Source organism: Stenella coeruleoalba (assembly GCF_951394435.1).
Source record: "Stenella coeruleoalba genome assembly, chromosome: 12".
In the NCBI taxonomy this organism is placed as follows: domain Eukaryota; kingdom Metazoa; phylum Chordata; class Mammalia; order Artiodactyla; family Delphinidae; genus Stenella; species Stenella coeruleoalba.
This window is the reverse complement of record NC_137158.1, coordinates 19,456,227-19,474,467: the sequence shown is the minus strand read 5'-3', so window position 1 is coordinate 19,474,467 and position 18,241 is coordinate 19,456,227. Positions and strand designations below refer to the sequence as shown.

Genomic DNA, 18,241 nt, shown 5'->3' with positions numbered 1-18,241 from the left:
TGCAACTCTGCCTTAGCGATCACTGCTGCTTTCTTAAAGCCTCAGAGTCAACCCAGAGGCATCTCACATCTTTCCTGAGCATATGCACAGCCCTGGGCATGTGCATGGCTATCTAAGTTCCCAGGAGAAGGTCTGGGTTTTTCAAACCCTTAATCCTCAAAGCATCTCATTCTCCAGCCTTTCCTTCTGAGCTTTTTGTTTAGTCTGCTGTTTTTGCTGACTGATATCCATTGCCTGATACAGCAACAACTGAAAAATTTGCCTTTAAGTATTTTCCACAAATGTCTTCAGGTAACAGCTTTAGCACTAGATGGGTTCCCAGTTTGGCAAGATAAGGACAAGCCTTTTGGGCCAATGTTTCCAGGGAGCCACCTATACACGAGACAAGACAAAGCAAATAATTAAAATATATTCTGCTCCTCGTGGTACTATTACTGGGACTGTGTGCTGTTATTTTCAAAGCTACAGCTGAACTGGAGAACAGTGGCTGGAACTCTAGGGTAAGTTAAAATGCCCCAAAGCTCAATGTTCTTACCAAGATTCAGCTGATTTTTTTTTTTTTTGATTAAGTACTTTGTAGGCTGCTGCAAACTTTTAGTTAGTTTCCAGAGTTCCAAAAAAGTTGATTTTGACCATTTTTGCCTGTTCTTCCATTGTTTTTATGCCTAGGGGGACTCTTCGAATTCCTTATTCCACCATTTTTGCTGATATTACTAGTATTTTCTTTTTCAATTAGGATATTGCTCTAACGGTTAACTTAAATTTAAGAGATTGCAGCAGGGTTAATTTTATACATAAGGGAAATATTAGGGGGTTTGGTGTGTGACTGAAAACTATCAAACCTGTGCCTGAAATGGGATATATGTATGATATTATGTGCAGTCCTCTAAATGCTTCCTAAAACTTAGAATTAATTTTGGTCTTTGTGCAAATGTACAACAGTCAAAAGTCAGAGAGAAGCAAATATAACACAGAAAAGAATAAAATAAAAATGGGGGGGAAAATGGAAACCAAGCATTAAAAATGTAAATGAAAGCATTCTTTAAATTTCTAATTCAGTGCCTATTGGAGGATATAATGATAGGAAAAGACAAGCTTAGAAAAATTTGACTTGTTTACAGTGAGGGTGGTATAAGGAGATAGAGATGAAGCCCAGTGCTTGAGTGTAAGCTAAGCCCGAATAAGTGAACCCAAATAGCACCACAACAGTGAACATCAAGTTAGTAACCTTCTTCGTATCATTGGCGTGGTGCTAGTGCCTTTTTTTTTTTAATTTAAAACTGAAATTTGAGACTTCTTTACATCTTTACACATACTTAAGGGCATGCATTTTAAAATTGTATTCTGTCATTTTAAAACCAAATTATATTGGTTCTTTTTGTTTGTTGTTGTTTGTGTGTGTGTGTGTGTGTTGTTTCGTTTTCATAGCAAGGAGCTGTACCTCCAACCAGTTCAGTTCCTCCTGTTGCCGGGGCCCCATCTGTCGGACAGCCTGGAGCAGGATTTGCAATGGTGAGTGATGACCGGTGCTAAAAATTGTAATGAATACTTCAACGGCCTTCACCAAATCCCATATTAACTATAGAATATAATTCGCCCCAAAATGCAGTGAAGTAAAATGTAAAAAGTTAAGTCCTCTGCTTTAGACATTAAGTAGTCTACAGAGGGCATGACTGAGTCACTTATAAGACACTTAAATTCTGCCATCAAAATAATTTTTATAGTACACTGTTATGTCATTTTTGAAGTACTATTTACCAAACATATTTTTAGCTCAATCATCAAAATCCACTTTTAATCACTATACTAGGACTTTTCACTTACCACGTTCATCACTAGCAAATTTTAGAGCCATTTTCCGTAAAGAAACAAGTTTTCATCTCTTCAAGAACTATGCTTCCAGAAGATGGATAAACAACAGCAAAGCCTGGGTGGGGTGAGGATGCTTTGCGGCCAGCCAGGCTCCTACTGCCCCTCAGTGATTCTCTGCCATCTGGCAGCCTCCCAGCACCCATCGTTCAAAATTACAAATTATACTTTCTCACAGACCTGGATTCCTCGGGATATGGGGATATATGTATACGTATAGCTGATTCACTTTGTTATACAGCAGAAACTAACACAGCATTGTAAAGCAATTATACTCCAATAAAGATGTTTTAAAAAAAAAAAGGAAAGAAAAATTCTCAGGAAGATATTAAAGACGTAAAGGTCAGGGCATTGCCAGAGTAGATTCCACTCACGCTATGAACTGCTCTGCTTTTCAGCCTCCTGCTGGGACAGGCATGCCCGTGATGCCTCAGCAGCCTGTCATGTTTGCACAGCCCATGAGGAGGCCACCCTTTGGAGCCACAGCTGTACCTGGCACACAGGTCCGTTTTTAAATGTCCCACAAAAGAATGACATGACTTTATAAATGGAAAACTGTCATGTGACAAACTGTTTAAAAATGTTTTTACCTGATACAGTCTTCATACCTGTTGCTTCAGAAGTAAAGGGAACATGGAAGAGAGATGAGCCATAGTGTGACATTTGGAGGAAAATGATGGAAATAACTACCTGTCCTAAAGTCCCTCCATTCCTCTCCTACTTAATTCAGGATGGTTCCTGAGAACTACCAGGTGTTTAAAGTATCCAGGCATTTAGTCCAGAAAAAATGAGCAGCTCTGATCCATACTCTTATTATGTGTTCCCAAAGTTAGCCAAACGGAAAGTTAGTGACACAGTCCTCCAGATTGCCAAGTTTGCCCAAGACTAGTAACACGAACTGCAGTGAGCTTGCCAAACTGCAAAGCCTGAGGGAGCAGTTCCCACAAGGCTGCCTTCACATCAGACCCTTCAGGTCCCAGGGGCCACCCTCACTTCCAACCAGCTGCCTACAGATTTGAGGGTTCCCAGGACCATCCTCAGATTAGACAGTTTTCTAGAATGACTCGTAGAACTCAGGGGAGCACTAACTTTATGATGACACTTTAAGTGTAGTAAAAAGATGCAAATCAGATCCAGCCAAAAGAAGAGATGCGTAGGGCAAAGTCTGGGAGGGGCCCACACATGAGGCTTCTTTGTCCTCAGGGATGCATTACCCACGTGGCATCAACGTGTGAGGATACGCAAGCCGTACTGCCAACCCAGGAAGCTTACCTGAGCTTCAGCGTGCAGAGTTTTTATTGAGGTTTCTTTAGATAGGAATGACTGATTGAGTTCAACCACGTGGGAAATAATTCAGTCTCCAGCCCTCCTCCCTCCCTGAAGGTCAGGCTCATATCCTGTGGCCCAAAGACTTAACTCTGTAATCACGTGGCTGGTCTTTCTGGCATGGCTAACCCTCCACCCTGAGTCATCTTGTTAACATAAATTATCAGGTGTGGTTCCAGACACCCACCCTGAATAATGAAGACATTCGTATCACTCAGGACGTTTCCAAGGGTTGAGAGGTTACCTACCAGGGTCCAGGACAAAGGGCAAACCTCTCTTTAGATGAGGCCAAATGTCTTACTGCACAATGTGCTACCTCCATTTATGAAGATGCTAAAATATATGCACTTGGTTGAACTGTTTTGCTGCTAATAGTGATGTTCATATTGATGAATCACCCTTTCTTTATTACTCTTATAAATTGCCTGGCCAAAGTGAAGGTATGTGTAGAACCAAAGAGGTCACTGTGAGAAATTGATGTAGATGGAGACAGAACATGGTAACTAATAGCACCGTGCTAGCCCTATTCACATAGCTCATATATATTTTAAGGATATCAGTAAATAGTTTCATTTCTATAATGTTTTTAATTTACCACATGGGTATTTTTATTGTTTCAGCCAAGGAATCCTACTGTGAACTTTCTGAGTGTACTTTAATCCCCTTTGCTTCCTTGAATCATTTCTAAATTCATTTTCTACCTGTTCCCAAAATTTGCTTTCTTCAGCTTCTTTACTTTAACCCTCAAAAGCCATAATGACCAGGAGAGAGAATGGTGGGTGTCCAGAGAGATGAATTTACAATGTTAAGAGACTCTAGCCTTCAAGGCCATAGCCAAAGCACTGGCTTCATGAGAAATCTTCTGTTCTGCTCTCATACTAATGAACGCTGCCTAAAGTTGTTTGGGGGGAGTGGGGTGGTAGTGAGGAAGCTTTTAGGTATAATAGTTGGTTTTAAATTTAATCTGGATATATTTAAATTCTAAGAAGGATCTCATTTACTGTGAATGTCTCCTTGATGGTTAAATATATCCATGACTATCTACCACCTTTTTGAAAAAAAGGAAAGATGTTCCTATTTTTATGAGATTTTTAAAAGTCATTGTATTTGGTGTGCTGAAAGCTTTAGAAATAAATTAATATAATTTTATTATTAAAGGTAGTTTTTCTGTGTGATACTAGTGTTACAGAGCATCAGTTTGCTTACTTAATTCAAAGAATGAAAATGAAAAATAGATGATATGATGAAAACACAGTGTTTTCAATCATTTAATTGAATTTATGGTAATTTAGGAAATGGTATGCCATACTTACACAATTTTTAGATTGTATTTCCTATATCAGAGAAGAAGCATAGCTGATTATATACTAGATAAGAAAATAAACATGAGTTGATAGCTTTAGAAAACAAAACAGTTTTTCATTACTGATATGTGGACTATGCCACTATTGCTCAGTTGGTTAGTATCACGATGTTGTCATATCACCTAATTATTAATTATAGACCAGGCCTTGAGTTTCTTATCTTCCAGACAACGTTGACCCTTACCCCGGTCTTTCTATGAAATACGATCCCAGTTTTAAAAATGGAAATTTGACTGATAGATACTACAGTCAGTCAGTAGTTCATGGGCATAGGAACAAATCCGAAACTTCTTACTTCTGGAGCTTTGTTTATGGAACCAATGAAAACATACATCCGTGCCCTACAATCCCAGGTCTCTGAGGTTTCCATCATGTTATAAGCATAGGAAATTAATTAGATTCGAAGGATACAGGTCAGTTATTGCTCTGTGTAAATTCCATGACCTTTTTCAAGGCCTTGGACCTTAACATTCCTGCAAAAGCCTGTTCCTAGAACTTATGTCTGTCACACAATGAAATAATTTAGGTATTCACTAAACAGAAACAAGGTAAGAAAATTTTTTGTTGCTTTTGCTGCAGGTTTAGTATGATTCTTCTCTATAGTCTGTAATAATGAGTCCTCTCTACAAGCTGGATAGGCAAGATTGGAATTAGCGACATTCATAACTAGGAGACTATTTGCTCATCTGAAACTAACAATGCCCCAAAACTTGACAGGTTTTCACTTAAAATACTTTACATGAAATCCTAGTATATTTAGCTGATATTTTTAAATAATTTCTTAAGGAACTTTCTGCAAGCTGTTTTCTTCCCATTTTTCCTTCAAACTCACTGTCACTCTAAGAGAAGTCATTTATATTCCTTTATTAGTTTAGTGGTACTAATAACTCAAAGAAAAATGCTTTGAATAGAGAAATTGTTTGGGTTTTTTTTTTTTTACTGTATATTCATAATAGCTTTAATGTGACTAGTTTTTCACATCTTCCCTAACTAATATCCATATTGTTCTACCAGAGTCCTCAAATTTTACTTTAGCTAAATTTGATGTCAAAGAATTTCAAGAAAGCCAATATCCTTTGAAGTGTGTTTTATAAATCCAAAATCTAAAACAACACTGTGACTAAGTAGAACAAAGTAGATTTTGTAAACTTTTAGCCATCTAATCTTCTGCATGTTTGTTTTCTGTGGTATGTGCTCGGCCTAATGCTTATCTATCTCTCTGTTTGCTTTCTGTTTCCACTGTCTTGGGCTGGCTTTTCCCCCTTAGCTTTCTCCAAGCCCTACACCTGCCACTCAGAGTCCCAAGAAACCTCCAGCAAAGGACCCATTAGCGGATCTTAACATCAAGGATTTCTTGTAAACAATTTAAGGTATCTAATATTGAGCTTTTCCTGTGGGCTTGTAATAATGACCTATGCTATGCTTAGCTATTTTATTAGGTATAATATTTGTACTTCTGTGTTTTAAATACCTGTATATAATAATAATAATTTGAATGTTTATGCTTGTTAAATCAATATTGAAAGCTATCTTTATCAATGATTTTTTTAATCTTAATCTATAAAACTAAGAGGGAGAGAAACCTCCAAATTGTCCTTACACTGGAAAGCACAAAGATTATCACTGATAAAGCACAAAGTTGCCCAAGCTACTACATAAATTAGAAAATTACCACTTCATTCCATGATGACTGGAATTTATGGAAAGGTAACATTTATAATACTTCATTTAGAAATTGTCTAAGAATATATTTGGCTACAATAATTATAATTTTATTTTGCTTATTCTCCTTTATTCTCTTCAAATAAAGCTTAGATTATTATTTTGTATTTCTGCATTCAAGCAAAATTTTAAATTTCTAACATTCTAGTTTTAAATTTCTAATGTAGTTTATGAAATTACATTATGACTAATAGTGGACTTACAGAAGAAAATTGATGAAGGAAAAGGGTTTACTACTAGCCCCAGCACCTAACACAGTGGGTAGGTTCTCAAGAAATACTTGCTGAATGTGGATGAACAGTATTAATGACGCTTTTCATTTACATGGTATTTTTCGTACTTGCTAGTCATTAACTCTTTGACCATCTCTGTAGAAGATCAGACCCTGCGAGATAAACCAGTCAGATACTTTTGCCTCCATTTCACAGCTAAAGAAACTGTTCCTTGGCATTAAGTGATTTACCCAAGGCCACACTGGCAGAGCAGTAAGAGTGTCGAAGCTTTTGGACCCCCATCCAGTGTTATTTTTATCCTATATCTACTACCTATATTTTTTTAAACTTTCTCAAATGCCTACTAAGATTTTTGTGGATTCCTGCCTTATGAGTTTTTTCTTCATACAAAATTAATAAACAATTTATCATTTTAAGGCCTTGGCATCTCAGCCAAGTCATTCTCCTTGTGCCCAACTTTTCTGTCCCACTTTGGTGTGGATTGGGCTGAGGTAGGCTTACGTAAGACAATGATCACTTACTTCTTAGCAGCTGAAGTTTCAGGAATGACCAAGGACACTGCAGGGGGCAGCCTTTTATCCTTCTTCTGTTCAGTAATATTGCTGTCAGTCTGTGCAGGAACTCCGATAAGGACCTGAAACAGAGATGCTTTAGACAGCCCCTGCCCTCAGAGATTCACAGTCAAAAGAGGAACAGATACAGACTATGTTTTGAAGAAGAGTTACCCCCATGGCTAAGCCTGAAGACCCCAGGAAAGTTTTCCTGGCAGAGATGATGAAGCGTGGGAGATAGCCAGGGTGACTAGTGGGGGGTGGCATAAGCGAAAGCTTTGAATTGCCAGGGATATCTCCCCTCTATTCTGCTCTGTCACTTGTGCAACTGTTTAGTGGCTCCTTGAAAACTATAACTGAAAAGGACCAAAAAAAAAAAAAGGAAGTCCCTGCCCTTCCCCCTTTTTTTCACTGCCCTTTTTTTAAGGTTAGCTGTTCTTAATTGGTACTGAATGTCTTGCTAAGGTTTCTAAGTATCCAAATTTCAAAATCTTGCCGATAGAATTTTCTTATCTAAAAATGAAGCTATACACTGAAAGTTTTTTTTTTTTTCTCCCTGGATGAAATTTTAAGCTTGTTTTAAAGAATTGTGAAAAGTATATAAATGTGACTTTGGTAATACGAAAACCTTTGGTGTAAAGATTTTCATTGTAACAGCGAAGTAAAATTGCAAGGAAGGTAAAATCTTTGAGGAGTACGTAGTATTGTTTTCTAATTCGAGTGCTTTTTATCTTTACAGCTGCAATTTTTGTGACTGAATAGGAAAAAAAATTACTGAGTTTGGACACTTCAAATAAGACTGATGCTCAGAGTTTCAAAGGGAGCCACCAGTACCAATCCCAATGCTTATACATAACTTCTCTTCCAAAACGTGTAGCACAGCTGTGAAAGTGAACAGTAGGAATGTGTACTACCTTAGCTGTTATCCCTACTCTCAGAATTGTAGTGTATATGGGTTCTTTGTGTGTTGTACGATGTAAACAACGAATGGATGTTTCTAATGCCTTTAGTGCTTCTCTGGACCTCACCCATGGATGGATGATGCAGCTGTTGTGTGGTGAGCCATTTGGAAAGACGTGTCTGTGTTTTTGAAGGTTTCAATGTATATATAACTTTTGGACAAATCTAAACTCTCCCCGTAAATTCTCTTTTCTTCTGTATGTACGTTACAAACATAGTGTGATGATATCAGGTAGTAAGGAAAACACTCTTAAATATACAGAACTTTTTTCGGTGTGGAGTACACTTTTCCAATCACAGGAACTTCAGCTGTTGTGGGAAATGTTTATTTTTGTGGCACTGTATATGTTAAGAACTTTTATTTTAAAAAAATGTAAAGGTTAATGTCCATAACAAATATTTCTCCTCGAAGCTACCTTATCAAGAATGAAATTCATATGGGAAGAATTCCCTATTCAATCACTGCTATATTAAAATATATATTTTAATTATATTTGACAGGTTTTGCATCTAAATTGACCTATTTGTTCATTTTTGCTTCAATGCGCTGAAAAGTGAAGGGTCCATTTCCATCATGTCTGTGAAAATGCAATTAGAAATGTGCTATTCAAGTGATTATAAAGGCACTCCAAGGTATAACTGTAATTTAAAGATTACTGCAAATATTTTTATTTTCTTGTGGGTTTTATGTACATCTGTTAATTTAGTATTTCTTTATGTGTTCTGTAGCGTAGTGTTCTTCCATCCCTCAATTGAACTCAAAGTAGGTTTTGTTGTACCATTGTGATTAAAATTTAAACTAAATCAGAGAATTGTATCCTTTACTGTACATATTGTATTCTTTAATTTTTAAGTTGTTGTCATATTGTCTGTGCTGATGGCTTGGCTTAAGATTTCGATGCATAAATGAGGTCACTGTTGATCAGTGTTGCTAGTGGCTTGGCAGTTTTTCGTTAAAGCATATTGGGTTGGAAAGGTGTTTGCCTTTTTTTCAAATTATTCAATAGATGTATGGTACCATTTAAAAGTGGTTGTATCTGAATTTACTGTGGGGATAACATACACTGTAATGGGGAAAACTTACCTAAAACCAATCTCAAAACGGCTTTTCTTTGTATTTCAGTTGAAAAACCCAGTGCATGTATGCCCTCTGAGATGCAATAAACACCTTGAACAAAGAAAATGCAAACATAATCTTTCTCTCTTTGATTATTTCTTAGGGGGAAAAGTCTGTTTCAGATGACGCACTTATCATATACAAAATATTGCAAATGCTAAAACATTTAGGATGAGAAATGTGGTCTGTGCCAACATAGTTTTGATTATTTTCCAATAAAGTAAAGACAAGGATAAAAAGAACAATTTTAATCAGCTGACATTAAACTTGGGACTGCGTGGCTACTGCCAAATACACTGAAATTCCATATTCCAAAAAAGAAAAGGATGAGCTTTCTTTTGAAATATGCAGTTAAATTCTTATAATAGTTTTGCAGGAATTCTCTGTGGAAGTTGAAGGATTGTGTGATTTTAAGTAATCGTTTGCAGCACTCACACACTTGCATGCACAGATACTCGGACACAAAGTCTAGATTAGCCAATTTTAGTAAAATTGGATGATGCCTGTAACTAGATTGTTACAGTGTCTCAAAAAGTAGTCCAATCTCAAACAGAAGTATTCCTCAAATAGAAGCACATTTCTATTTCTAAAATTGTCTTTCCCTTAGTTACCTAGGATTTGTATCTTGAGAACTAACTTTCAGAAACTAGTATCTGATTATGTAATGTTTTTATAGATTACATTTTGATCATATGTTACTTTGCAGGCATATTGTAATAAAAATGTGTTTCAGATTGTAAATAATTTTAAGCTTAATATAGCATTTTTAATATGCTTTTTTCCCTTCATTGAATGACCCATGTGGTATAAATTCTTAATAGATGAAGCTACAACAGCAGTATTTTTAAATTGGATGCTGGAACCTTGCTGTGGTGAGATTCTTGATGTCCTTGGGTGGGGAATTGTCTTACAGATGAGATGCCGGATCAGGTCCTCTGCTCAAACGATTTATGTCTCTGGAGAACTTTCAACACAGGTGCATTTTACCCGCGGTGTTCTTCCTCGTGGTGCGCATGCCTTTACTGCCTCTCCTGGGCTCTGCGTGCATACACACGCGAGCACACCCTTCAGGGTGTGACCACACCACTGCTCACACAAGTGGTCACTTTGCTGGCCAACACAGGGCCCTCTGCCTTAATTCCCTCCCCCAACCCCACGAGTAGAGCTAAATCCTACTCGTCCATCATGGCTCCCCACCCTCTTCTCAGAGCCCAACTTTCATCGGCCTTTATGGCACTTAACATACTGTGTTATAATCAGCTGGGAAGGTGGCTTCTGCCCTGGCCATTTGGGTGCCTCAAAGGCAGGAAACGTCTCCTCTTGTTCAGACCCTCAGCAGCTAGCACTTCAGTAGGTATGTGTCTGAAGGATGAACACAGTACATTAGTTCTTTTTTTTTTTTTTAATTTTTATTGGAGTATAGTTGATTTACAATGTTGCGTTAGTTTCTGCTGTACAGCAAACTGAATCAGTTGTACATACACATATATCCACTCTTTTTAAGATTCTTCTCCCGTATAGGCCATTACAGAGTATTGAGCAGAGTGCCCTGTGCTATACAGTAGGTCTTTATTAATTAATCTATTTTATACATAGTACTATGTATATGTCTTAGAGGTCTTTTCACTTACTTGGATACTGCTGGGCTGTTGTATTTCTGATGACTAAAGAATAACTCTCATATAGTGCAGTTATCGTCAGATGTTACTAGAGTTTGAATAGCTCTCCCGACTCATTGCAGTGGAAGCATTAACACCAATTGAAAACCCATCTTGAGTTGAAGGTTTGAATTACTTTATGGTGTAATGATTACAACAAGTGGTTCTCTCAGTACTAAAGTGTCTCCTTTGTTCTCTGTCTTTCATGTTATTTGTTGTGCTTTTTAAAACAAGAATAAAGACCAAAGACTTCTGGGGAGAAGTCATGGGGTTCAGAAGAGGAAGAAAGGAGTGGACGTGAAAAAAATACATGAGAACTTGGTTCACAGAAAGATAAAACGTGCAAAGCCCTCTGTCTACCTCTTAAATAGACACATCTTTAACAATAGATCTCCAAATTTTTCAAGGTGGAAAAAGGGCATGGTCTCGTAGCAGTAATGACAGTGTTTCTTGTGTGGAAGTAGTTGATGAAACTCAAAATGTGAGTTGTCTTAGTTGAAAAGTCACGTTGGTCTATACTTTTGAGGCAACAGGCTTTGTGGTAGTTTGTTATTCATCCTCTTGGACTGTAAGAAAACTTCTGTTTCTCATAGCCTTGCTGACAGCACATTTCGCTACTGGATACATCATTCGGGTCTCCTGTATGAGTGGAAATGTATGAGGGAGCAAGGTTTCGTGGCTTAGTGATACGGTCATTAACCTTAGCTAAACTGTCAGAGCCGCAGCGCTAAATCATCCAAGTTCATTTCCACTTACGACATGCCTCGTCAAACAATTCTGAAAGAGGAATCCATGCTATAATTGATTCCATAATTAGGTATTCTGTATCTGATCGCAGAACAGAGGTTTTCAAACTCTTTGTCTCAGAACTGAATTTGAACTTTTTTTTCGCCGCACATCATGTGGGATCTTAGTTCCCCAATCAGGGATCAAACCTGGGCCTCCAGCAGTGGAAACGCGGAGTCCTAACCAATGGACTGCCAGGGAATTCCCTGAAATTTATTGAGGACCTCCAAAAGCTTTGTTTATATGGGTTATGTCTGTCAATACTTGGCTATGTTAGAAATTAAAACTGAGAAAATTTTTTAAGTTTTGTTTAATTCATTTTTTAAAATATTAAAACTATTCTATATTAACATCAATAAAATATTTTTATGAAAAATTCCAATTAAAAAAAATTTAGAAGAGTGGCATTGTTTTGCTATCTTTAATCTCTTTAATGTTAGACTTAACAGAAGACAGCTACATTCTTATATCTGCTTCTGCATTCAATCTGTTGTCATATCCCGTGTCATGCAGTCACTGGGAAATTTCACCATGAGCACAATTGTGAGAAAATGAACATCCTAGTATTATTATGAAAACAGTTTTTACCTCACAGTATTGTTATAAAAATAACTTTAACCTCACAGACCCTTCAAAAGGGTCTCAGATCCTCAGGAGTCCCCAGACCACACTTGGAGAACCACTTCTTCAGATCTGAAAGAATTGTTCTCATGTTCTTTGAAAGAGAGAAAACATTTACTAGTTAACAGCTTGCATCATTTTCTGTGTGTGTGAACAGAATAACCCTACCATCACCATGTGTTTTGTTCAGTGTCTGAACAAATGCCCTCCTCCACCAACCCCACATTACTTTTTAAGCAACTTTGAGACATGTACAGGAATGGGAATTCTGCGTCAGACTCCACGGAAGGGCATCCCTGCTCAACCACCCACTGTTACCTTAGGCAAGTTACATAAGTTCTCTGAATTTGTTTTCTTGTCCGTGGAAAGGAGAAAATTTCTATCTTTGTACTTACTCTTCAGTGAGATAATGCATGGAAAATGCTTGGCACAGAGATAGTGCCCAAGAAATACTGCTGTTGTTACTTTTAGAATTACTATGGCTGTTTTTGCTATAGATTTTGTCATTTGTCTATGATTGTAACAACACTAAGGGATGGAGAAGATGGAAGTATAAAAAGTAGTCAATAATAGGAATATTCCTTAATAAAGTACAATCACCAGAAGTACTAAACGTGTTTTAAAGTTTCATCAACGTTAAGTGCCTCTTCCACATATAGATACAGCTCACAATCCAACACAGCTGGAAGATGAGGTATCTGAGCAGGGTACAAACAACATCTACCACCGAGTCCAACTTGATTCCCTGGAGCCTCTTTGGCCATTGGCCAAAATTGTTTCTACTTGGAGATCAAATATCTTTAAAAAATACACTTAATAGTGATTTTTTTTTAAATAGGAGAAATATTTAATGAGTATTTGACAGAGATGGAAGGTAAAAATATCCAGAATGGACATAGAATGTGCAGGTAACAACATTGAGGACTGGAGTAGGGAGAGAATTTTGAACAGAAGCCTACAGCAGCAAGAGACTATAGCCTAGGACAGAACCCAGGCCTGCAGACAGCAGACCACAGGTGAGTAGGACCTAGAAGGGCCCCCTTCCAACAAGGGGAGGGGGAGACAGTCTTCTTTTAGTGATCGTGTTCTCTGCTGTTAACCCACTCTTTAATGCTAAATTCATCTCCAGATACCCAAACGGCCCGTGGTTCACCTCTCTCCTTCAGAGTAGGGAGCATCTTTGGGGTAAGTCAACTAATTTTGTAATTAATAATTGTCTTTGTAAAACCTAAACAGGAAGTCAAAACTTACAGCCTGAAGTGACTTACAAATCTGTGCCAGGGAAATTTGGAGTTACTTTTTAAATCACCTGCTATTTAGGATCACATGGCTTTTGGCACTCTGTTGAAAACAGGACATGCAGTTGTGACCATGTGTGTAATATTTTAGTTGTGTATTTGGGGCCAGATTTTTTTAAAAAATCTATCTCTTCTCGCAGGGAAAAAAAAAATGGCTTCAAAGCTACACTAAAAGGAACATTTAGTTTAGAACAGAGACAAAGGTGTTCCTATTTGATTGGGTCCAGAACAAAATATAGTTACATAACTGGCTAGTTGGTGATGTGTTCATGGGTTAGTTCACTGTAAAACCACATAATGTTTATAACTTGTTGCTTTCTTTATGTCTAGGTGTTATCAAACTTATTGATAAATATTCTACAAAAATGTTTAACAAACATGTCTAAGAGTGAACTCGTTATCTGTTTACCTCAAGCCTGGTTTTTCTGTCTAGGTTGGTGGTCTCACTGTCTACCTAGGCTCCCAAACCAGAAAGTTGGTGTGACGTTACACCCTCAATTCTTCTCCCCTATATTCAATGAGCCACTAAGTGCACTGAACATTCTGCTCTTGGAATGTCTTACAAGTTGCCCTCTCGTGCCATTTCTGCGGCCACTTTCTTAGGACAGTAGCTCTTTACTGGGCTCTTTGCCTCTAGTCTAATCCCCACCCAAACTCACCCCAATTCGGCCTACATGGTTGGCCAGATTTCCCTGTCAAAATTCTCATCTGATGACATGACTTTTCCCTGACCTCAAAACCTGCATGTAAAGGTTGAAGTCCAAGCTCTCTAGCATGACATTCAAGTCAAACGTCTATTCAAGGCTAGAAGTCTAGTTTGGAGCCTCATTTCTTGCCATTCCTCGCCACTAGCAGGAGCTAACCTCTCATGGCAGCAACCCCCAACACTGCGTCCTAAACACACAGGACAGTGTCACACTTCCATACCTTTGCACAGGCTGTTTCATCTCCTGTGGGTGGCCTCCACTCCCCCAAGCTCCCCCCTGATAGGCTGGCAAACTTGAACGCATCCTTCAAAACCCAACTGAGGTATCACCTCCTCTAGGAAGCCTTTCTTTTCATCACATCTGCCCACCCCGATAGAGCTGATGCTTCTCAAATGTGTTCCTTCAGCACCTTGTACTTGCTTCACCTTTTTCACACTATTTTTTAAACATGTGTCTGACTTCCTTACTATATTATGAATTTTTTGAAGAAGGGTAGAATCTAGTACTTAACTCTGTATCCTATGTGCCTAAGATTGGACTAAATAAATGTTCATTGAACTATAGTGATTTGATCTAACCTATAGTGTAAAGCAGATCATGAATTTTAAAAAAAATTATCTCATTTCCAGGAAACAAGTAAGATTGGATTTTGTCCCTGATTGTAAAATGATTGCCTATGTTCAGGAGTTTTGTAAATTTGACTCATTTCTTGCCATCATAAAACAGAATTTGACAATGTTATTGCTAAAATGTGTTTCCGCTTTATAAAAATACTGAAAAGAATACCATCTATGTGTCTGATAGTTTTACCACCACTTTCCTTACCAAAGTACTTAAGATAGTTTACAGGAAAAAATATAAAGATAGGTAAAACTGAGAAAACATTTTATTGGGGAGAAAAAGACACACATAATTGTGCACAGAAGGAAAGTGTAGGAGCTGGAAGAACAATTAATTTAGGGAAGATAGGTTTTCACGGTGGTTCCCAAATCAAGCTAAATCATGAACATCATAATTCCTTGGAGAGCTTTATCAAATATAGATGTCTGGGCCTCACTCTTAGGGGCTGCAAGGTAGATCTCAGTGGGGCCCTGGAAACAATCTTTCTGAAATAATTCCCTAGGTCGTTCTGATGAGCAACCAACTTTGGAAACCACTGAAAGGTCATAAATCTGGTGGACTCACAGGGCGTAGCTCTATTTGAACGTTCTAGATAATTCCAGCAAAAGAGAAAATCTCTAAAGTCTTCAAAATAGGAAAGACACGGAGAGTATTTTGTCTCATCTAGTCTAAAAATTGAGACATGTAGGTCCTAGTCATAACAAGGTGGTCCCTATGGCATTATGATACACTAGCTTCCACCAGAAACCAAGCTTTCATCTGGCGGCTCTGTGCAGGAAAGATGCTGGACCAGTGAGTGCCCAGGACATCTGTCCACAGAGCCACATCAGCCACGTACCATCTACAGGAAGTGGCACCACTGCCCATTGGGTGGGTACAATGATGTTGCTTATTTTCCCAGGCCACAAAGAGAGCCTTTTAAAGTAAATGCTCCAAGTACAGTGGCAGAATACTAAATTTGGTTCTGTCTTAGCAATAACACGCTTTTATCTTGAGACAGTTGCTTGATAAAGTGGTAGTTTTGTTTGGCAGTAGAATCTTGGCACCAAGCCCACTCTGATTTTTGAAAGAAAAACATAATTAAACGGCTCTTTTATAGATACTGTAAAGAAAAACTGTTGAAAAGTTTAAAAGGTGCATCTTCTGAGATTGTTAGCTGCAATTTTTTCCAACAACTGATCAACTTAAAGGAGTTTTGAGGGAAAAAATGAATGTGTCCTCTCAGATCTCAGTACTGTATACTAGTCTGTTCTTTTCTCCTGTATGCTGAGATCGATGTTGTTTTGTGATCTGGTATCTGGGTCGGTAGCTGTAGTTTAAATCCTAAGGAACGCAGAATTGCAGTTTTTACTCCTGTCAGTTGAGAGAAGAACGGAACGTGCTTAGAACAGAAAGGGACTTCTTCTCATTTTCCAGATGCCTCAGTCATCTAAGGATTACTCTTGGAAAGCCCCTGGAGGGCTTATCTAGCTGAGAAGAGAGTAGTTCCTTAATAGGCAGTTCTTAGAAAAACCTTGTGTTGTTGGCTAAACCTGGAAGCTGGAGGTTTAAGAGTAACATAGTTGTGGGAAGGGGAAACTGACAGTTTCAGAGAACAAGAGTTGCAACACCCCAATCCTCCCAAAACATGCACCAGCACACACTCACCCTCACACTAGTTCTTCAGGGATGATTGATTGCTGATCTCTGCCCTTAGGAACTTCCAATCTTTCTTTCAATTATAGGAGGTAATTTCTATCATTTTATAATACTAATTACAATTATCAGCATATTATATTTGGCGACCATTTACTTCACTCAGGGCAGTCTACTAGCATTAGACAATTAAAGCTATTGTGTTCCACGTCCTGAATTTTCTCCAATACACCAGAGTTGCTGTACCTGTGTGATGTGTTTGCATGAACTGGGTGCAGCTGTATGGCTAATTCTCAACGTTCAATACACTCATTAACAGTCAAAATCACCAATATTTTAATGGTTAAGGATTTGGGGGTATAATAAAACATCTGGGAGAGATTTTTTTCTTGACTTTCGAGATTAGAATTTCATTTGGTACAGAAGCAAGTCGATTCTGTAGACCACTGATGTTTTTCTCTTAACAAAGCTTTAAAAAATGTATGTTAAGCTTTTTTATGAAAAATGTTCTATAACACCTTACAAAATTCATACTGACCATAACTAAATTTTATATCAACTATTCAGCCAGCATTGTGAACATAACATACATCGGTAGGCTTTCACAAGCTAGTATGGGTCGCATAGCTACTAGCACCGAAACTCAGCAGCTCTAAACAACTGTAATTTTGTAGTTTTTAATAACTGGTTTTTGTTGTTTTAGTCGTTTAGTAGTTTGTCTGCATCTTCTCTCTCAGGCTGTCACGTTTGGGGACTGATCTAGACTTGCCTTGACAGCTGCTTTCAAGTATAGTTTAGGAAATGAGATAACCAAGCTTGTTAAGATTATTTCCAGAGTAAAAGTCATTTCGTGTCATCCATTTCGGTTATCAGAGGATAATACCTGGGGCTTAATATTTTTGCTATATTTTGGATACTTGTACTTACCAGCAAGGGAAATTCTGGGTAAATGAGATGATAATCGTATGGTATATTACAAATCACTGATGAAGTTGAATGTAAAATACAGAGACGAGGAAAGAACATGAGTAGTCATTACACTGAGCAAAAGGCTAAAGGAACTTTCCAAACTCATCTGTATTCACCTGTGTGAACAGTTTCCAGAGTTTTGCTCTCATCTGTGCCATGTGTGAGAGTATATACTATCCACATTTCAGTATATGAATGCATACACAGAGGATTTCAAAAGCATAAACGTCAGTTTTACTACTAGTAAAACATTTACAAATATAGATTAAAATGTGATCCTATTGTCTCAGTTTGGTAAAACCACACTGGAAGGCAATAATGGATCATATGGTCACAGTGACTGCAATCTGGATTAAAGTAGACATTCTAAGCAGACTACTTGTCCCCGGGGCTTGAGAAAAGTGAATGAATTTTAACATGTTATTGGAAATTTTAAAATATTGCTGAAATGAAAGACTTCAGAGGCAAGTTTTGAAGCAGAGATTATCTGATTAAATATTTACCTGGCATGGGGGAAGCGGAAGCTGGGACGAAGTGAGAGAGTAGCATCGACATATATACACTACCAAATGTACAATGGATGGCTAGTGGGAAGCAGCTGCATAGCACAGGGAGATCAGCTCTATGGTTTGTGATGACCTAGAGGGGTGGGATAGGGAGGGTGGGAGGGAGGAGATATGGGGATATATGTATATGTATAGCTGACTCACTTTGTTGGACAACAGAAACTAACACGACATTGTAAAGCAATTATACTCCAATAAAGATGTTTAAAAAAAATATTTACACGGCAGAGCAGGGGAT

The 18,241-nt window shown here is 37.9% G+C and overlaps 1 protein-coding gene across 5 annotated transcripts in view; it reads left to right on the top strand.

Moving 5' to 3' along the window:
• The window catches only part of SNAP91 (synaptosome associated protein 91), a 158,514-nt gene extending 149,389 nt beyond the window's left edge, over window positions 1–9,125 (top strand). For all 5 annotated transcript variants that reach the window (XM_079938766.1, XM_079938769.1, XM_079938772.1 and 2 more), the window contains 4 exons: window positions 1,429–1,512; window positions 2,268–2,372; window positions 5,827–5,929; window positions 7,805–9,125. In XM_079938766.1, coding sequence (XP_079794892.1) covers window positions 1,429–1,512; window positions 2,268–2,372; window positions 5,827–5,919 — 282 coding nt within the window. In that variant the 3' untranslated portion in view covers window positions 5,920–5,929; window positions 7,805–9,125. The remainder of the gene's footprint in view (window positions 1–1,428; window positions 1,513–2,267; window positions 2,373–5,826; window positions 5,930–7,804) is intronic.
• The last annotated feature ends 9,116 nt before the right edge of the window (window positions 9,126–18,241 follow it).